At 38.3% G+C, this 22,637-nt stretch overlaps 1 protein-coding gene across 6 annotated transcripts in view; it reads right to left on the bottom strand.

The window, feature by feature from the left end:
- The window catches only part of caskin2 (CASK interacting protein 2), a 63,377-nt gene that overhangs the window by 20,130 nt on the left and 20,610 nt on the right, over positions 1-22,637 (bottom strand). For 5 of the 6 annotated variants that reach the window (XM_046853787.1, XM_046853785.1, XM_046853784.1 and 2 more), the window contains 8 exons: positions 19,337-19,388; positions 16,133-16,230; positions 14,530-14,675; positions 13,094-13,189; positions 8,163-8,275; positions 3,450-3,558; positions 2,827-2,935; positions 706-800 (listed from right to left, as the gene is read on the bottom strand). In XM_046853787.1, the coding sequence (XP_046709743.1) occupies positions 706-800; positions 2,827-2,935; positions 3,450-3,558; positions 8,163-8,275; positions 13,094-13,189; positions 14,530-14,675; positions 16,133-16,230; positions 19,337-19,388 (818 nt within the window). The remainder of the gene's footprint in view (positions 1-705; positions 801-2,826; positions 2,936-3,449; positions 3,559-8,162; positions 8,276-13,093; positions 13,190-14,529; positions 14,676-16,132; positions 16,231-19,336; positions 19,389-22,637) is intronic. The other variant, XM_046853786.1, reaches the window with a different exon arrangement.

Here is a 22,637-nt window from a genome sequence, read left to right as displayed (position 1 = left end):
TGGTCATATGTGTTATATGGTATGTGCTTTTTGAGCATCGCATTCCACATTTAGTCCCCAAATCTGCTCCTATAATTCCCTTCACTCTTCTGGGAAGCTGTTCCACTAGATGATGGAGTGGGCTTTTGGACATTTGTGTTCAGTAGCCACAAGGGTATTAGTGAATATGGTTCTGTTGTAGATGAGTTAAGGAGACCTGGGGTGTGGTACATTTTTACATTTATCCCAAAGATGTTCAGTAGGGTTGAGATCAAAGCTCTATAGCAGGCCACTCAAGATCTTCCTCTCCAAGCCATGTAAACCAGATCATCATGGAGCTCACAAGTTCAAGTGAATGCCTAATTGTATCCAATACAATTGTGTGCTAACAGTTTGGTGAAGAACCACATATGGCAGGAAAGGTCAGGTGTCCCAATACTTTTGTGTATATATAGTACATCACCTAACCAAAAAAAAAAAGAAAAGAAAAGAAAAACAAAACAGTTCAAGAAATGCTGTTAGGACATGCAGGGTGTACTCAGCTTCATCACTCCACCCTGTTTGGGATTAGTTCCCCAACACGGCACACTCCCATATAAATACACCAAGTTCTACTGAAACATGGAACACGTTGAGAAGCAAAAAAAAAAGTTTTTTTGCAAGACACAAACAGCAGAAGGAAAAAAAGAAACAGGATTGACAGAAAAATGTGTACTCGGTGCTTACCGTGATGACATCTCCAGCACGTATGTTCAGAGCTGTAGGGTCGTGAAGGTTCCAGTAGTCCTTAAGTGCTCGCACCTGCATAGTTCCCGAAGCTTCTAACACACAGGCACACATTACATTAACAAAGCCTATAAGACAAATATGAACAGCTATTAACGGCTTCCGCAGTCGTAACATTATTATCTGCTGGCAAACCCCGTAGTTTCCCGGCACACGTCGATGGATTGCACAGTCTTGTTGTCTTGTCACTTCACCACCAATATTTCAACACAGTAAGTGTTTGTCATCTGGGGCTTTTAAATGCTGCTCCATAAAAAGGGGTTTTGAACAGATACGCAGAATGGTGTGGAGTGTGTTAATTAGGAGCTTCTATCACACACTACCCAAATGCCAGGAGGCAAATTATTCGGGTTGCTGAAACTCCTTGAAGGTTTTGAAATAAAGGTCCCTCCTATTCTACCACCACGATTAAAAAAAAAAGGTGGGACACTGTGCAAAATGTAAATAAAACCAGAATGCAATTAATTGCAAATCTCATAAATCCATATTCTATTTACAATATATTAAATGTATAAACAGAGAATATTTGCCATTTAAATAAAAGGCAATTTCAATTTAATTGCTGCAACAGGTCTCAAAAAAGTTGGAACAGGGCCATGTTTACCACTGTGTAGCATCACATCTTCTGTCTGTATACATCTAGGAACTGAGGAGACCAGAGACCAGAGGAAAGGAATGTTGTCCCAAATGTGTTTGATACAGAATTCTAGCTACTCAACAGTTCTGGGTATTCTTTGTTGCATTTTTCATTTCATCATGCACCATGTATTTTAAATGACCAGTTCAGCACCCGGACTCTTCTACTACAAAGTATTGCTATTGTAATAGATGCAGTATGCAGTTAGCATTGGCTTGCTAAAGTATGCAAGGCCTTCTTTGAAAAAGACATTTTCTGGATGAAAGAACTGATTGCTAAAGCCTGTATACACCTTTCAGCATTAATGGAGACTTTCCAAATTTACAAGCTGCCAATTCCACAGGTACTATTGCACAACCATATCATCAAATATGCGGCTTTTTGAACCGAGCCCTGATAACATGCAAGATAGTCCCTCGCTTTTTAGTCTGGAGGACATGGTGTCCATGGTTTTATTAAAATACAGTTTTCCAATGTGCCTCAGTACATTTTAAATGAGCTTTGGCCTGAAGAGGATGGTGGCGTTTCTGGATCATGTTCACGCATGCTTTCTTTGCATGACAGATTTAACCTGGATTTGTGGATGACACGGAAAACTGTTAACAGACAATGATATCTTTTGTTAATAAGCTCATGCAGTATTTTCCATTACAGAATCATGACTGGTTTAAATGCAGTGCCGCCTGAGGGCCCGAAGATCACGAGCCTTCAATAGTCTTCTCCAGATACTTTGAATCTTTAGATGATATTTTGCTTCATCAACATTAATTTGAACATCATTCTGAAATTTTTATACCCAAATCATATATTATACCAATATTGCTGACCTGTTGTCAATTAACCTCATTAGTTGCTAAATGTTTCTCCAACTGTTTTGTTTTAATAACACTTACTTTTTCCACACTTTTGTTGCCCAGTCACAATTTTTTTGAGATGTGTTGCAGCCATTAGATTCAACTTTTTTTCTTAAAATGCTACATTTCCTCACTTTAATCAATTGTTTGTCTACATTCTATTCTGAATAAAATGTGGATTTATGAAATTTGCAAAATCATTGCATCATTTTTACACAGTGTGCCAACTGTTTTTGGAATTGGGGCTGTAAATTGAATACTTTAAACAAAAGTTTTGAGGTAACGAGTAGATGGTTGCGAGTTCACGCTGTGGCAGAAAAGTTCATATCCAAAAAGCAGATTTACAAAAATAAATAGAACAGGAATACTAATTTTTTAATTCATAAATAAATGCCTCCATCGTTTATACCTAATGAGTGAGCCGGTGGTGACTGATGATGATAAAGAAAAACCCTTAAAGAGTGTGAGGGAAGAAACCTTGAGAGGAACCAGACGTAGTTGTATAAGCTAAAATGCTGCATGAAGATAAGGAAACAGGAAGGAGAAACCTTTAAATGTGGAGACTCTCACCTCGGAGCAGTTGTTTGATGTCTTTGCTAGCATGGGACGTGGTAAACTGGTTCACGATGTCCAGCGCCGTTTGGTTATACGTGTTCCGGATATTCACATCGATCCCTGCCTATATAAATAACATAACGTAGCTATAGAGGTACGATTCTTCTTGTGTTTAAAGACTTTATGGACAAAACATTGGAACACATGACTTTTCCAGCCAAATGTGGTTCCTTTCCAAATTGTTATCACAAGAATAGAGGCACACAATTGTATAAGAGGTCTTTGAATGGGGTAGAATGAAATTTTCCTTTCACTTAAACTAGGAGACTCAAACCTGTTCCAGCATGACAATGTGAACAAAACCAGCTCTATGAAGATATGCTTTACATGGGTTCATCACATTACAAAAATATCTAGTGGAACATCATCTCAGGTTATTATACCAGCAAATGGGGACTAAATGTGGAATAGGATGTTTAAAAAGTACATAGGAATCCCATGGTCAGGTGTCCACAAACTTTTGCCCATACACTGTATTTTACACTTCAAATTCCCTGAACATCTTTGGATGCTTTATTCGTCTTAATTTGGATTATTATTAATTGGGGTTTTTTTGTGCTTGTTTTTTTTTTGCTTACGTCCAACAGCAGCTTGACGACGTCGGTTTTGCCGTAGAGCGCGGCCTCGTGAAGGGCCGTCCCGGCTTTGGTGGTTCTGTTGATATCGATTCCGGCTTTCAGGAGCAGCCTGAGATTTAAACAAGATAAAAATCTGCTTAGAACACAATTGTTCATGCTTTTAGCATGATGTCTTGCGTAATGTGAGAGCTTGTTTGTCCTGGAAATGAGTCAAGCTTAGAATATTTGTAAAAAAGGAAGTACGCCTTGTTTATCACTAATGATGTCTGTTATGGGTTCGGACACGTATCCACGGTCTTCAATGTCTTTCTTACTTTCATTCCAGATAAACAGCTGAGGACCAGCAAAAACAAGGGCACACACCCACACACACACACATCAAGGTACTAATAGACAGAATTACATTTTATACAGGTCTCAGGTAATGGGGATGGTTCAGGGTGTGTGAAGAGATTGAGAATAAAAATGAAAAAGAAATTTCCAAGAAAAAAAAAAGAAAAAGAAAACTCCCACACTAGCAAATATGCTCCTAATCCAGAGGAGTACCACTCTGCACCAAACATTCCAGCTGTGTTCATCTATGGCATTAGATACGCAGCTTCCAGGCACACAGCTGCTAATCAGCTGGTAACCCAGTGAGCTTTAAGAAAATGTAATAGTTTAGATCCTTATAATATTTAAGTCTTTAAATATACTGCATATGTTCTAACAAAAAGGCATATTATATATATATATATATATATATATATATATATATATATATATATATATATATATATATATAAAACAAAAATCTCAACACTTTCCAGCAGGAGGAAAAAAACCCACATCTGTGATGATTAGGCTTGTGTGATATTGAGAAGATTCCTTTTTAAAATTAGGTGATAAAATATTTAATCAATCTGCAACCTGTACTAAAAAATAGATGAGAAAACATGCATTTCCTTTTACAACCACCAATTCCAAAACATTTGGGAAAAATGTCTTGTTGACAATAATCTAATAGGTTGCAATATGTTCCTATTGTTGTTTCTATTTAGTAACGTTAACCTTTTTCCACCATTGTGTTGCTCCTGTCTCACCAATTTCGTGTTGCAGCCAATAAATTCAAAATGACCTTATTTCTTCCTTAAAATGGTTCACTTCCTCAGTTGAAACATTTAATATATTTTCTATGTTCTATTGTGAATAAAATCTGGGTTTATGAAATTTGCAAATCATGGCATTGTGTTTTTACTTCGGTAAAGAAATATTCGATGCCTCATAACCACTGTGTAACGGTTTCTTTCCACAAGCATGACATAAAAATTACAATTTGATGACTAGATAAGATTTGTTACTAACAAAAAGCAAAAACGGAGACGTCAATACAGTAGAAGTCAAATGTTATTGGTGAGTCCTAATCAAATCTGCACATATCATTCCAGTAACACGAAGGCGAAAGTTGAGGGTTTTTTTCTTCTCCAACCCTTTTGACCACAGTCAACTATATTTGCCTGTTTTGTGGGTGTCCTTGTTCAGCACTAAATGTATTTATCATGTCAGACTCAGCAGTAATGGTTGATGGCTCATACAAAAGTAGACATACAAGTATTTTAAGGATTCTCTATTGTTTATCTAGTATCTCTGTTTTTGCCGAGCCTACAAAGAGAAATTTTTCAATGAATAGTTCTGAGAAACGAGTTGGAGATCAAACTGATTCTACTCCGTAAACATCCAAAATTTAAATAGCTTTCAACCATTAAATTAATGTGTAAGATTATCCAACCATAAGAGGAAAACTTGGGATAAAAATCTAATGATTGTATTGAAAAAATTATGATTTTAGCTTGAACCCAGTGAAAAAATTAAAACATTGTAAATTTTCATTAACACGCAAAAGTCAACATCGTATGTAATCGAAGAATCACGGCTTGTTTGCACAAACAGTATGGTATCACAGGGAGGGTTTACTGAACCAGTAACAAACAATGATTTTAGCCCCAGGTCCTAACCCCTGCACTTCCTCTCAGGGCTGAAATCTTTGAGCAGGGCATTGAAAAGGTCTTTGAAAAAGTCAGACAAGGTACACCTGACAAAAACCATTGGAAAATCTGAATTTCTGGTACTGTATAATACCGATGGAATAGCACGGGTGCCAGAAGTGAAGCAAAACACCCGTGAACTCCCGAGAAAAACCCTTAAAGCCGTCAGTTTGAAGTAACAGCACCCTGATTATGTCCCCAATCTCTCCTAAGAGGAAATGTAATGCAAATCTAAGCGTGTAGTTCCCTAAGCGGAGCTCTGCTGAATCAGTATAACGCTTTAATACATAAGCTTTCTGAGCCAGAGCCTGCTCTCAAACTCTGCATCGGCTTTTTAAACGGATTAAAGACATTCTGAACATCTTGGGGAAGAAAAAAAAAAACTAACTTTATATGGTGGTTAGAAATAAATAAATAAAATACTTAAGGATTACTTGCTAAATTTTCTCCCCTTCTTCAGATATTCCTCTCTATCATTTCATATGTAAAGTGGCTTGATATGGAGGAAAACAAAGCTGATATGAGCCATTATTTATCCATGACCGCTATCAGTATTGCAATAGAGCAGTTACAACTATTTACAGCTGATAAAGTTGCTCAACATTTTGAAATCATTTGCATTTTCCTTTTGCTTCTATGCAACAAACTAGGTAACAGTATGAATTTTTACTTTGACCAAACTAATGTATGAATGTCCAAATCTTGAACTTTATTTTCATTGAAAAAAATCCCCCTTAGCATGTAGAACAGCTTTACACACTACTTTTGTAAAACTTCCAGTTCATCCCAGAGCAGTTTAATAGTATTTAGGTGCGGTGACTGGACAGGTCACTCCATGATAGATATCACTCCGGACTCGGGCTTGTTGAAGTCGGTTCTAATGAGCCGCAGTCCAGACGGAATTTCATGGTGTTGAAGTATGAAAAGGTTGCCATGTTGATTCAGGATTCCTTTACCTTTCCTGAATAAGGTGAGTCCTTTCTCCAAAACAAGCCCAAACCAATAAGCTTCTGCCCCATTTGTGACTGTGGTGGTGAGGCAGTCTGCTAACCTCTCTCCTGTTCTCTGTCTTACACATGTTCTTCTGTTAGTGACAGATATGGACTTCCACAGAACGTTTTTCCACTCATTCATTGTCTAATTCCCATGTGTTTTTGCCTTTTACCCAGTTTTGTAGCATTGAAACTAAAGGAACCTACATTGGTCTCAAAAAACCAGTTTCTATATTTTTGACAAGCACCGTATAATAAAATATTTATTTACACATCTGCATAAACACAGCTACTGTAGAAACAAACAAACTACAACACGCCATTGTTAGCATTGACAAATTGCTGTAATTTAAGCATGTTTTTTTTTCCTAACAATTTCACTGCAGTCTGTAATTTGTACAAAACAAAAAAAAACCTAAGAAAGGAGTCTCCGTTGTCGGTACTGTTAACAGTCTTCGGGTTTTCCGTCTAAGAAACTTCTTAAGGGCATTGGAAAGTCTTAGTCCTTCAGGTTTGACCAATTTACATGTTTGGCAGACGTTCTACAATATTGGATGTAACTATGACCAGTGGTGGATGAAGTACACAAACCATGTACTTGAGTAAAAGATATACAGAAGGTAAAATATGACTCCAGTAAAACGAAAAGTGTCCCTTTAAACTTTTACTCGAATAAAAGTACTAAAGTATTTGCCTCCAAATGTACTTAAGTATCCAATGTACTATAATTTATTACGGCTATAATGTTCCTATTATCATTTTTGTGATTATTGCAAGACTCTTTGCTTAATCAACTCAATTTAACTCTGTTACTCAGCGCACCAATCTTTTAATAAAATGATGTTAATGACTCAAACACAGATTGAAATCTATTATGAGCCCAAAACCTTCTTTTCAACAACTACTGCTAGCAATGCACTTCTGGTTAGATGCTAACTGCATTTTGTTGCCTTGTACCGTTACTTGTGCTAAATTGAATCTGATCCAATCTGAATCTAATCTATCGCATTCCAACCCTCTACTGTTGCTTTTATTAGCATGTCCTAAATTAGCATTTCCTCAAATGTTTTAATTCGTACTGGTGTTGGAAAAACTCATTTAGATGGTTCAGAATCTCCTTGCGAATTGTTGTTCCAGCTTCAATAGATCTGTTGACATCAGCAAAGTGCTCGTACCCTAAGAAAGTCAGGAGTGTGGAGGGGGGGAGGGATAATACGCATGCTTGGGAATGCTGGAATGAGGTTTCCTGAATGGAAAGTAGTGGAGTAGTGTGACGGCTAAACAGCTGACTGGCTGGAGAAAACCAATCTGTCTTCACTCCTACACCGTGTCAACACTCGGCATAGACACATCCCACAGAGTGCTGATGAGAACGGTCCATCACACACACACACTTCTATACACACATAGAATTCATTTAGTCAAACATGTGCTCAATCAACACTGCTCTGTCTCCACGCCTCACTTCCTAGACAAACATATGAACAAGAGTCTATACCTACAGACACACCTGCTTTAAAACACACACACACACACACACACACACACACACACACACACACACACACACACACACACACACACACACACACAGAGATGCCTATGAACCAAACGGAAAAGATGAAAAGACACACAGAGAATGGATAAAGAAATTGTTGAAGAATGATGCAGAAGGAAAAAAAAAGAGGTAAAGAAACCTGATGATGTCCTTGTGACCGTTGCGGGCGGCGAGGTGCAGGGGGGTGTTGTCTCTCCCGTTGCCCTCCAGTTGAGCCGCAACCATGTTACTGCTCAACAACAGCTGCACCACCTGATGCACACACACAGAAGAAATCCTTGAGTTACATAACACCAACTATAAAATACCAATTAATATACACTATATGGACAAAAGTATTGGGACTTTTCCATCCGTACGTGGTTCCCTCAAACTTTGTATAGAATGTTGCGGAATGCAGCTGAAACCAGCTCCATGAAGATACGATTTACATGCGCTGGAGTGGAAGATCTCCTGCTATAGAGCTTTGGGATGAATGTGAACGGTGACTGCATCTCAGGCCTCCTCACCGTCTCACCTACCTGACTTTACTAACACCCTTATAGCTGAATGAAATCTCACACAAATTTCCACATGCACAGAATCTAGTGGAACATCTCACAAGAGTGGAGGTTATTATAGCAGGAAATGTGGAATGGGATTTTTTCAAAAAGCTTATAGTCGGGTGTCCAAAAACTTTTGGCCATATAGTGACTTTTTTTTGGGTGCATGATCTCACATATCGTCGTAAAAACCCACCTTTTTTTCAACAATTTTGTGAATCAATTTACTATTAGAAAAGAAATTCTGAAATTATCTGAGCCACAATTGTAAATAAATAAATAAATAAATAAATAAATAAATAAGATTTCTGTCTACACACACACCCCAAAAACACACACACACACACACACACACACACACACACACACACACCCACCAACCCACACACCCACCAACCCACACACACACACACCCCACACACCAAAATAACTGAACGCTGTAAAGAATGTGAATTTTTTAACCCAATAATTGACCCAAAGCAATGATTGTCCACAGAATATACTTCCTTGTTATGTCGCTAAGCAACCAAAACCTACTAACAGAAAACTGCACTGAGTATCAGCACTACTGAAGCATTGCTTACTTCAGATTTCGTCAACAATCAACTCGACCGCATTCAAACGACAGCTTTATAGGTAACACAACCACTGGAACACACGCCCATGGTCTTGTGGTGTTTTTATACGTTCTTAGTGTTCAAATTTGAAAGTTTATAGAAGCCTTGAAGCTTTTTATATAGAAACCTTTAACAACATGTTTTCAGAAAGGGTTCCATTTAACCCTTATAGAACTCTCCAGAAGAACCAAATGTTACAAGTGTGCTACAAACCAGTGGTGGACGAAGAACACAAACACGGCACTTGAGTTGAAGTAGAGGTAAAATATTACTGCAGTAAAAGTGTCTCTTTAAACGTTCACTTGAGTAAAAGTACAAAAGTGTTTGCCTTCAATTGTACTTACGTGTCCAAACTACTATGATTTATTACGGCTATAATGTTCCTATTATTATTTTTATCACAAGTCTCTTTACTTAATTAACTCATTTTATGAGTAAAGACTCTAATGTGACTCTCACACTGATCTATTAATGACTCCAAAACCGATTGATTTCTATTACAATGATCATGAGCCCAAACGCTTCTTTTTTAAGTACTTAAGTACTATAAAAGAAAATAAAAAAAAAATCTAATTCCTCTCTAAATGATCTGTTGAACTGATGCTGAACTGTATGTTGGTGATCAGTAGATACACCAAGCACCAATCAAAACCCTGATTGGTCGATGGCTGCGTTTTGACCAGTTAAGTGTTTATCCTCATAAATAAATAGGAATATATAAATAATATCTGAAGAAAAAAAATCTGACTTTGAAATGCAGTAAAGTTAAAATAAAAGTTTTTCCAAATGGAAACACTTCAGTAAAGGACACATATGAGAAAAAGCTACTTAAGTACAATAATTCATTTCATTTACTTCTCTACTGACCACCACTTCTTCAAACTCATTATTGCTTGTTTTTCTAGCTAGATCTTCTCTTGGAAAACTTCACACCAGAATGTTTCTAGAAGAGTTCATTCTAAACATTTTTCTGCCTCTTATTTCTACTCGGTACCCTTTTGTTTTAAGTGTCGTGAACCTGGGACCTTTTACAATCCCCTTAAAAGAATAAAACCAGTCTGGTTGTACATTTCTGAGAGCAGTCAATGGCATGACCCTGACCCTCGAAGGCTTTTCAGTTCGCCTACGTGATGTCATGTTTCAGCCGGTACAAAGCGTCGATCCGAGGCCAAATCGGCAGCAGGGTGCAAAAATAGACGGCTTCGACTCGGGCTGCCTCCGCGTGGCGTGTTTATTCTCGCGAGCGAAAGATTAAACAGAAATAGAAACAGCCTACCCAGGCGAATGAAATAAAGACTTCAAACTGCGGCTTACGCACCAGAAAAGCCCTGAGTCAAAAACCTTTCACACACCGACGGGCCTCGGCAGACAGCTGTTTAAGGCACTTAACTGAAACTTGCCGACATTTTGCACCTCGGATTACACAACGCAGTGGCTTTGTACTGAAATATCACACAGGCAACGTGTTCAGGCTTCATTTTGTGCCTGAGATATGTATATATCATCATAAAATAATGCGATACTCACACTGCTAACGTTATACCAGATAAGGAGGAGAACTTTTTATAAAAATAGGCAATTAAAAAAAATTTATAAAAAAAAAAAAAGGGTGTGTACTTCCTGCACACAAAATGGACAAAAATGAGAAGAATTTGTATCAATATCGAAAAACTTTCCACCAAAGTCTAATACAAATACTCTTAACAAAATATAATATGTGGAAAAAAACTCCATATGTGGTTCTTCCCCAAACTATTACCACAAAAATGGGTCTTCGGATGCGGTGGCATGAACTTTCCCTTTTGACATGAACTACTTAAAAACTTGGGTGGATTGGACTGTAATTAATATCAACTGTAATTAATTTGGACTATAATTAATATCAACTGTCTGCTACAATGGCTCAGGTACGCAGTTTGCATGAACAGTTCAGCAAGTTTAGCATTTAAGCGCCAAATCACTAAACAGTAAAACTCAACATTAAAGGAAATTTAATGAATGAACATTTGATGCCACTCAGATGAGGACTGGTTCTCCTCAAGGTTTCTTGCTCACGCCATCTCAGGGAGTTTTTCCTCGCCACTGGTTTACTCATGAGGGATAAACTTACAATTATAGGGAATACATTTATACAACTGTATAACCTCTATATCTGTAAAGCTGCTTTAAAACAATGTCTATTTTTAAAAGTGCAATACAAATAAAAAGAAAAACTGGGAGACCCAAAACTGTTCCAGGTTGACAATGCCCCTTTGCGCAGACACCTTCATGAATATATGCTATAGAGCTCAACTGCTATAGAGCTCCAAACTCAACCCTAATAACAGCAAACGGAGCGTTTTAGTGGCATTTTGTGTTCTTTCAGGAGATAAAAACAGAAAAACTAAATGTATCCCAGAACAAGCAGTGCTGATGAATACGAGATAAAAAAGAACCATTTGGTTAAAAGATAAAAAAAAAAAAAAAAAAAGATTAAATCACGTCTCATCATCGAACATGACTTTCTGCTTTGAAGATTAAAGCAGACAAAGTTTTAAGAGTCTTCATTGTGTAGGACACATGAAAACAGGAGCCACTGATTCTCCATACAATGAACACAAAACACCTGATGTAATGTTGTACACTTTTCTGGCCTAAAGCCTAAGGATCTTAAAGCTTGTAATCTGCTCGGTTCTCTGTATTTTCCGACTTCCATTGACTATGGGATCAAACTAATTTTTCAGAGCTAGATGTAATTACTGAACTTCAAAATGTATGGTCATTAATCTCCATCCTAAACCAAAGTTTATGTTAGCAGCAAGTAAATGAGACAACAGTCATGACACAGCATGATTCAATTCCATTTCCTGCTGCCTTTAAACATGGCCGCCACTAGAATGGTAAAAAAAAAACAAGAAATGTGCTTTATACTTGTCACATATGGTCAGCCATGAAACAGTGTCTCTTGAGGGTAGAGGGTTAAAGGCCTTGCTCAAGGGCCCCAAGAATGGCAGCTTGGTGATACTGGGACTTGAACCCCTGACCTTCTAATCAGTAATCAAGAGCCTTAACCTCTGAGCTACCAACTCCAACCACCATTAAGACTCCACTTCTCCCATTTAACAACAACCTCAACAATAATTCATTGGAACTATAACAAATGGGCATTCATTGCCACCCAGATGAAAATGTACTTTTGAGTCTGTTTCCGCTTAAGTTTTTCCTTGCCACCACAGGATCAGGAATAATCTTATTAGGACAGAATTCTGACATTAAAATATATATTTGTAATCATTTAATTCTGTAAAGCAGCTTTTGGACAGTGGACAATGTTAATGAAATTTTACATTAAACAGTATAAATGACTTCACACGCATTTCTAGCGCCACTAAAAGTTCCATGCAGCAAACGTAAATGAAATGATGGCACAGGAAAGTCAAAGGAGTGAGTGCATTATTCCATGCGCATTTTTGACCAATATTTTGTTGTTTGATTAATAAAAGCTTCCTATTTTCCCATTTTGGCGCTTTTTTTTTTACCCAGGAGTCTACATTCTGACGAGCAGCAGTAACTCTAGAGCCATACGGGGTCCTTTTGTATTCTGTTCCTTCAAAGCAAGCTTAAAAGGATCTATATAGAGCATAGCCATAATACCAGTGAGATTTCGTAACAGAATACCAAAGAGATTCCCTGTAGGTATTCAAAAGAATGCTTATTTAATTTGCTTTCAGAATGTCATTAAATAAAGGGAAACATTGTTGAATAGTTTTAATAGCTATTACAAGTTCTCCATTTTTAGTTTCTAAATGCCTCAACATAGAGTTCAACATAGAAGTCCATTCAGAAAGGGAAACTCTTACCTAAGGGTACTTGCAGATTGAACCTTAATGGTTCTTATAATAACCTTTAGTACCACAAGGCAATTAACTTACCTTTAGCCTGCCAAACTCACAGGCCAGGTCCAGTGGGGTCTTCTTGGCCTTGTTGACCGTACACACATTGGACTGGTGCTGGAGAAGCATTTCAGACTAGACAGACAAGAAAAAAAAATAAATAAATAAACACACTCAGTAGGAACCGTCACTGCTCTCATCAGGTTTCTACAATCACAGGATGAAAGAGGTCAAGCATGAAAAGTCCCTGGCTTGTAGGCCAGGACATAAAAATACAAGAGCACCGTCAGATTGTTTAAGAGATGTATGACGACATGCAGTGATCACCGTATCCTCTTACTTGTGTTGTGTGTTGTGAGAAAGCCTGGGACTCGGAGGAAAGCGAACACCCTGGATGGTTGGTACGTGACGCAGCTACTGTACACCTAGGTTTGGGTGCTAGCTCAAAAAGACATTGTTCAGAAACAATGACCAGCAGAGTAATGCCAACGGGACCTAGGACTTTTCTTAAGCCTGGAGAAAATGAGGACGTCTCGTTTTTCCATTTTGTTTTTGTTTCCTCTTTCACCAAAGGCTATAACAACCAGCTTTAAGCCACTGACTACATCACCACATCTACTATTCTACATCTTTATACTTACTATGATTTATTTTAAAGAGAAGGAGGAAAAACAGTGCATGAATAGCAAGGTGTTCTTTTTATAGGTAGACAAAATTTACATATAGTTTACACATTAGTCGGAAGGCGACATTCTTATACATGATGACCTTATTCTTCTTGGAAGATGTTCCACTAGATTTTAAAGTGTGTTTGTGGAGATTTGTGATTATTCACCCAAAAGGGTGTTAGTAAAGACAGGTACAAGTCAAGTCAAGTTTATTTCTATAGCGCTTTTTTACAACAGACATTGTCTCAAAGCAGCTTTACAGAAATCAACAGTCAAGGTGAGTGGTGTGTATTTATCCCTGATGAGCAGCCGTGGCAGACTGTGGCAAGGAAAAACTCTCTTAGATGTCATGAGGAAGAAACCTTGAGAGGAACCAGATTCAAGAGGGGAATCCATCCTCATTTGGGTACTAATGTAAGTGAGGTGAGGAGGTCTGGGGTGTAGTCAGCGTTCACATTTATCCCAGAGGTCTTCAATAAGGTTGAGGTCAGAGCTCTATAGAAGGAGATCTTCCACTCCAACAAATACATCATGGACATTGTGCACAAGAACATTGTCAACAGGTTTGGGTCTCCTAGGTCAAGTGAAGGAAAAATTTAGTACTAGCGCATCCAGTGACGTCCTATACAGTTGTGTGCCTCTAACTTTGTGGTAACAGTTTGGGGCAGAATCAAGTCAAGTCAGGTCAAGTGTCCCAATACTTTTGTCAAGAGTGTATATAGACGATGCTTATGAAAAGTTTTGAAAAACACCAAGTCACCCCTTCTAGACTGTTAACACCACGGATACAATGAGTGCAGTCCTCACCACATCGTAGTGTCCGTATTGAGCAGCCAGATGCAGAGGGATTTGTCCATCCTGTGACGTTCCGTTAACAGAAGCTCCAGCTCTCAGCAACATCAGTACGGAGTCGACTTTTCCCTGCCAGGCAGCATAGTGGAGTGGTCGCATTCCTACAACAAGACCGCAGTGTTCGAAAAACCAATCCCAAATTTAACCTGGTGTCAATAGACCTGGGTATCAAACAATATGTGACACATATCTGATACTAATCATGACTCTGTACAAGCTTCTACTGTTAAGTGAAGGCATGTTGTACAAGACATTTAGCGATGTTTAGATGTTATCCTGATTACTACTGTTTAAAAAGATGAACTCAAAAAGGTTCTTTAGGTTTTTGCTTCTGATTTAGTCATGCCCCCCTCCCACCCCACTGTTCCATCACAGCATAACTACCCTACTGTGTTCACCTGTTCTACGTCCCTACTTGATTAGTTTTAGTATCGTAGTAAATTTCACTAATTAAATCACATACTTTATACTTGTTCACTTCCTCCAAAGACTGTGCATGCCCCAGAACATTTGATAAAGGTTATATTTAAAAAAATAAATAAATGTTTTAATGTACTTCATTACTGTATGCAAGTAATTATTTTGGCTACTTCAGAGTTTTACTGAGTATCAAAAATATACTTTTACTCTCTACTCAACTAAATTTATATAGATAGTACTTTTTAATCCACAACATTTTAATTGACAATCACCGTTACTAATTACATTTTGCACCTCTGTTAAAAAGTCATTAAACCTCAACACTTCACTAGCCGCACATGAGCGACTTCAAAATGCTGTCCTCGCTTTTAGTTAAAAGAACTCGAATCAATTCCCAAGATTTTGAGAAGCAGCTTTTGTTGAAGTTGAATACAAATATTGCGCCTCTCTGAGACTGAGGTGCATCAAATCACATTCAGCTCTGAATAGTTGGTTTTGGTTTATTGGGGAAAAAAAAATCTCCTTTATTTTTATTTACTTCGTGACCCGATGCTATAATTTTATTCGTTACTTGACGATACCGTTCAAACTGCTTTACTACTTTGTCTCGTCTTTAGACCGACCTGTTTGATCTCGAGCTCACAAATCAACTGTTTTTGACCTTTCACTAACATGGGTCTTGGTGTTAAGAACTAGTGCATCTTTGAGCCTAGGTTCAAGTTCAAATCAGAAGACTTTTACTCAAGTCATATTGGAATTATGGAAAAGTTGTAATGGAGTTAGTTTTGAAGTGAGAAATCTATACGTTTACTCAACTATTACTATAAGTATTACTTAAAGATTTTCAGGTACACATCTGTCTAAAACAAACGTAATTGGTGATAATACCAACATATACAATCGGATCCAAGTTAAACAGAATTTATTTTTATTTTAATAAGTACATTTTCCTCCCACAAACTTGCATTTACTGGGTTAAGCTGTTAAACATTTGAGTTTTACTGTATAGACTCAGGAATTTGCAGATGCAGAATTTAATTTTGAAGTGTCTTTAAGTGCAAGCATTTATGTTTTTAATCAAACGTGCGATTAATCCTGCATAAACAACTAAAAAATTGTTATTGGAAAAGTTGATCACCATTGCGGTCCTTGATGTCCACTGTAGCCTGAGCTTCCAGAAGAAGAGACAGCAGGTCTGTGGTGCCCGTGAGAGCCGCATGATGCAGAGCCGAAAACCTGAACGATGAAGAAAGAGTTATGAGGAGCCAAACTCATAATTTCCATAATCAGTGCTATAATCCAACCTAAACGTGTTCCAGCATGAGCATGCCCCTCTACACAAACCAGCTCCATGAAGATATCTTTTACATGGGTTGGAGTAGAAGATCTCCTTCTACAGAGCTCCAAAACTACTAAACACCTTTGGGATGAATTGGAACCATTACTGCACCCCAGACCTCCTCACCTCACCTATATCAGTAGCTGACTTTGTGGCTACATGAGCACAAATCTCCAAAATCTAGTGGAACATCTTTCCAGAAGAGTGAAAGTTATCACAGAGCAAATGTGACATGAGATGTTTAAACAGCACATGCCAATCTTACAATGAGGTGTCCACAAACTTTTGGCCATACCGTATTTAGATATAAATAAGGAAAACTGAATCTCGCACGTGCTCGCTCAATTCTCAAAAAAAAAAGACTGCTTTTCTCAATATTTCTTCGCTTAATGGTTTTATACAAGAAATTGGGACACTTAATGTCTATATAAGGAATAAAACGTGTAACAATCAACAACAATTTCAACAAGTCAAAAAATGTTTGTTCCTCTTATATTATAGGAATTGCCAATGTCAGAAATACCAATAAACACAATTCTTATTTTAAAACAAGAACATCAAACTTTTTACATTTTGTTTACATTCAATGTCCCTGTTATCACATAAAATATCACAAATCTCTCTCTCTAATATGTATACAAAATAAATATATATATAAATTGTGCTAGTTTAAATGATGAACCTAAATGACCTCACTGATGATTTTAACACTGGAATGTTTTTCTAATTGCAACATTTCAGACTTTCACCGTGTTGCAATAAATACAGACATGAGTGATTAAAGGACTCCAGGATTGGGAGTGACGGGAGATATTTACAAGCGAGGACTCGGGCTTTGTTGTGGTTATAAGACGACGCAACACTCTGCAATGTTCAGGAATTTTCTTTTTCAACTCCGGCTCAATAAAAGCATCTGATCCTCCATTTGTCTAGAAGATAAACGCCTTCTCCGACTGTGTGTGTGAGTCAGGAGAGAAGAGCGAATTTTATACACAGTCTGAATAATCATGAGTTTCATATACATTTATCTTACTTTTGTGTGTGTGTGTGTGTGTGTGTGTGTGTGTGTGTGTGGGCTGTAAAACATCCTGTTCATTTCACAGACAGTTTTTCTTTTAGACCAAACAGCAGGGTGACACACACACAGACACACACACAGTTTTGTTGTAGCCCGTATTTTACACTCTTCTCCTGTCATACATCTTTGATAAAGTGATGCAGCATGTACACACATGTTGAGTTCGCACTTCCAAGGAGTGGAAAAAAAAAAAGACGGTTTCGTGAGGACCGGGCAATTCTGAGGAAACCTGAGACTGACTTTTGGTTGTTGGTTCTTAATAAGAGATAAAAACGGCACAAACGCACACATACAGAGACACACACAAACACACACACACACGTTTGTCTTATTTTTCTTGTGAGAGTTTTTTTGTTTTTTTGTTAATGGGGACCTGACAAATGTCCTCACAAGGATAGTAATATTTTTGACATTTAGGTTATGACACCTTGTCAAGATAAAAAAAATAACATGCAACTCTCTTACACACACACACACACACACACACACACACACACACACACACACACACAAAGAAACAATAACACAAACACACATTGTCAAACACACATTCACATACTTTACACCTTTTTGCAAGTCGATTTAAATTTCGGAGTATAATGAATAATATGAGTGTGAAAAGTGTGTGTGTGTGTGTGTGTGTGTGTGTGTGAGTGAAAGAGAGAGAGAGAAACTGTGTCTATGTGTTTTTGTGTATTTGTTTGCATGTGTCTGTATCTGGGTTATATTGTGAGATAATGTGTCTATATGTTTGTTGAATGTGTGTGTGTGTGTGTGTGTGTGTGTGTGTGTGTGTGTGTGTGTGTGTGTGTGTCTCATTACCTCATGTACACTAGATCTCTTTTTCATTTTCCAGTAAGACACCCCCACATCCCACACACACACACACACACACACACACACACACACACACACACACACACACACACACACACACACACACACACACACAATTAACGGATTCAATAATTGCAGAGGGAAAAGCCAAGAAGAAAAGCAAACTATGTGCAGAGCACCAGGAAGAGAGGGGAGGGTAAAAAAAAGAGCTGCACAGCTCCAGTAGCAGTGATGAATAATAAAATGTTCTTCCTGCTGCTCCCTCAGGAAGCTTTTCCTCAACTCCGCTCATGAAATTACAAATTAGAGCTCAAATTAACACCACTCACGCTCCCTCATCTCCTCTGCCTCGCTCTTATTTGATGAACAAGAACTTCCTGTACTTCACGGGTTTCTAACCCAGGGTCTGAGGAACCCTACGAATACCTGGTGGGATCAGGAAAAGGGAATCTTTGTATCTCTTATTGAGTTTACCTTCTTACACTTTGATTAAATATGCGTAGTGCCTATGGCTTTGTACCGAGTTGTTTTGTAGTTTGATTTCAGTTTCTCATGCTGAATATCTTTCAGTGTTCATTAATGACAAAATACATTCAATGTGTTATGTTGTAATAAGTATTCAGAGAAGCAGGCAGTGTTGATTTTAACTAGGGTGTGTTACAAGACAGTCGTCATTGAATTTCTTGTTTAGTAGCTCTCGATTTAAGATCTTTCCACACAAATAAAAAAAGCGAACTGGAAAATAAAAATTAAAAGTGTATCAATGGTTACTTTGTCTTTTTCTTTTGTTCTAAAGCCTAGATATGTTTTTCCAGAATTCTTACCTGGTGTAATTATCTTTCTGCATTGGCAGAGAATTGTACTTGTTTTTCCTGTTTTTATTTTATTTATTTATTTAGTTTTTTTTTAACCCTTTCTCCATTTGAGCTTTTGTGCCATTTCACATAATGACATCCAGCATGAACGTGACTCGTAGCAGAACACTACATTCAACGGAAGTGTTTTGTTCTGATTTTCTGTCGCAGCTGAGAAATCGATAAGGTGACAAATCCAAAAGCTTTCCATACGGAACACGTGCTGTCGCTTACCCGTCTGTGTCCTGGTAGTTGATGTTCAGCTTCTTTGTCGAACTCAGTAACTCTGCAAACACAACAAAAAGAAGAAGGGAAGAAAGTCAGATCACTGAATATATAATACACACGCCATGTCATTTAGACACATAGACCGATCAGGCATTACATTATGACCACCTGTCCTCTTTTATGTTGGTCCCCTTTTGCTGTGAAAACAGTCAAGACCAATCAATCATTACCAGCATGAACTTCTTCAGCAGTTTGAGCTACAGGAGCTCGTCTGTTGGATCGGACCAAACGGACCAGCCTTCGCTCCTCACGTGAATCAGTGAGCCTCGCCTGCTCGTGACCCTTACATCGGTTCACCAATGTTCCTTCCTTGGAGCACTTTTGATAGATCCTGACCACTGCAGACCAGGAACATCCCACAAGAGATGCTCTGACCCAGACGTCTGGACGTCACAATTTAGCCCTTCTCAAACTCACTCCTAATAAATATATCTCACCCCTTAGGAGGTGCCATGATGAAGAGATAATCAGTGTTAATCACTTCACCGGTCATTGGTCATAACGTTATGTCCGATCGTTGTACGTGGACCTTCTTCAAACAGTTACCTCAAACGTTACCTCAAAAGATGTCTTTGGAAATGAAATTTTCCCTTCGTTTGAAATAGGAGACCCAAAACTACTCCAGCATGCCAATGCTCCAGTGCACAAAGCCAGCTCAACACAGATATGGTTTACATGGTTTTAAAGTTTAAGATCTCCTGTAGGGCTGGGCGATATGGCCTAAAGCATATTTTTTTTTTTTTTCCCCCTGCTTAAAATCAATCTACATATGACAAAGAAAATGTTCAAAAAAAGTTTAAACTTTATTAAATAAAGTTTATTTACCCTTCTGGGATTATAACCCACTTTGGGTTAAAGTGCAATCAGAAAATACAAGATTTTGTAAATTGTGAAAATAGAACGTAACATAACATAAAATGAGCAAACCTACAAAGAAAAATGTTTTATGAGTGTTTTAATGTGGAGCATGATTGAAAATGCAACTGAGGTTTGGAATGATTTTGCCTTTACTTTTCTCCAAAACCAAAAATGAGATAAAGTTCAACAGAGTAATAGACAGGGACACTGTAAATAAAAATAATTTAAAAGATTGAGCAAACCTATAAAGAAAAATGTTTTATGAGTGTTTGAATGTGGAACATGGTTAAAAATGCAGTGATGCTTGGAGTAATTTTGCCTTTACTTTTCTTAAAAACTCCGCAGTAAAATGAGTTGAAATTATAAATAAGTATATAATAGACAGGGAGACTCTAAATAAGAATTATTTGAAAGATATTTCCTCAAAAAAATGTTTTATGAGCGTTTGATTGTGGTGATTCAAATGCTCTGATTGTTCTGTTTCTTAACGGAAACGCCGTTCTGAAGCATCTTTACATGTATTTTGACCGCTTCCACCACCCATACCGTAAGTGTACGATTAGACGCGCAACACTAAACAAAGTGCGGCTGCTTAACCGTGTATTTTCAAGATGCGGCTGCTTAACCGCAGTCTTGTGCTGCCGCTGTCTTGTTCATGTCGTAGGGCCCTACATCTCTCCCACTCGACAGCAAACATTGCAGCGGGGTGGTGTTTGTGTTGCGTCTGATGCAGCAAAACCGAACCAATTCCAAATTACAGATGACACTGTGCCTTTCTTGGGAACGAGTTCTTCTCTGCTCGCTGCCATGTTGTTTGTGTATCTCTATGGCAAACGCGCGGGGGGAGGGGGGCGGGGCTGAGTTCGTTCAAAAATATAGAAGCCCAGAGGGGAGCGTCGGCGGACATTAAAGAGAAACCCGAAGAAAGAAATCGATGTAAACTACACATTCAAGTTAATCGAAAAAATCGATTTATCGCCCAGCCCTAATCTCCTTCTAGAGCACTTCATTCTTATTGAACACCTTTGGGAAGAATGTGAACGCTGAGTGCACCCCAGTACCTGATTTTACTGGATGAATGAGCACAAATCTCCACAAGCACACACTAAAATCTGGTGGAACATCTTCCCAGAAGAGTGGAGGACCTTCAAATGGGGACTAATGTTCAATAATCACATACCAATCCATACAGTATATACAACGAATCCATTATCTCTGATTCCTGCTAAAGAAAATATGATTCATGATCTTTCCACGGCATGAACGCACTTGTTTCACATGTACGACGCATCGGGGTTTCCGCCCAAATGACGGGGCAGAGAATTGAAGCCATGCTGTCAGTATTACGCAAGTATTTCTTTTTTTTTTTGTACATTTAATTTGACAACGATGCTCAGTTCTGTAACTGTTGCTTGTAACAGCGCTGCCATTGTGTTTGGTCCGGATTGTGTGCAATTGATTCGGCTTTAGAATATCTGCCCGATGATTAAATGCTAAAGGAATGCTGGGAATAAGAATCGGAAACTCAATATCGGTGTCATCAGAGAGATAAGCCAGGGCTTGCACATAGCCTCACTGCTGTACGCCGTCCAAACAATGCTGCCTCCGCGACCATGTCTGCGCGTAACTAACCAAATTAGGAGTGCTTTCCCTTTACAAGAGCCTCGAGACTGATGCGGCTGTTATTGCTGCGACTAGTCAAGTATGTTTCGACTCCGCGAACGATCAGCTATGAATAGCCTGCTTTCTAAACCACAAAGAGACCGCGGAGACTGAAGGAAATCCAACGACTCGGTTATATTTAGTTACAGTTTGTTTTTCTGTGAGGAAGGAAAAAAATAATAAATGCCAAGATTCTTATCTTCTCTGTAATTTTCAGGCCCGATCTCTTTGGAAACCCTGTTATTTTCGCAGCAAGAGCATAGTTTTGGTTTCATTTTGCATTTATGCCATGAATGTATCATATGTTGACAAAATTAGACGTTCAGTTTTTTCCTCTTACTTTTCCACGTAAAAACAATGTATTTCAGTGTTTTGTTGCAATATAACGAACTCCGTTACTAAAGTGCTCACCATTATCTATCGAGCTCCTGAGGTACCAGTGATCATGCCACCCTTGATCTTTCTATACCTGCCGATCTATCCATACGGCCTACTTATTGATTTTTATCGGTCTGTGCTGAGGATGGTTCTGCGTGAGCCATATGTTCTCCTTCCCAAAACTGTTACCACAACGTTGTCTTTGGATGCAGAAGCATTACATTTTCCCTTTATTTTAACTAGACCCGAACCTGTTCCAGCATCACAATGCTCCTGTGCACAAAGCCAGCTCCATGAGCATATGCTTCACATGGGGCGGAGAGGAAGATCTTGAGTGGTCTGCTGTAGA

Source organism: Silurus meridionalis, chromosome 7 (assembly GCF_014805685.1).
Source record: "Silurus meridionalis isolate SWU-2019-XX chromosome 7, ASM1480568v1, whole genome shotgun sequence".
Lineage (NCBI taxonomy): Eukaryota > Metazoa > Chordata > Actinopteri > Siluriformes > Siluridae > Silurus > Silurus meridionalis.
Note: the sequence above shows the minus strand (reverse complement) of the source record. Positions and strands in the feature narration are given on the sequence as shown.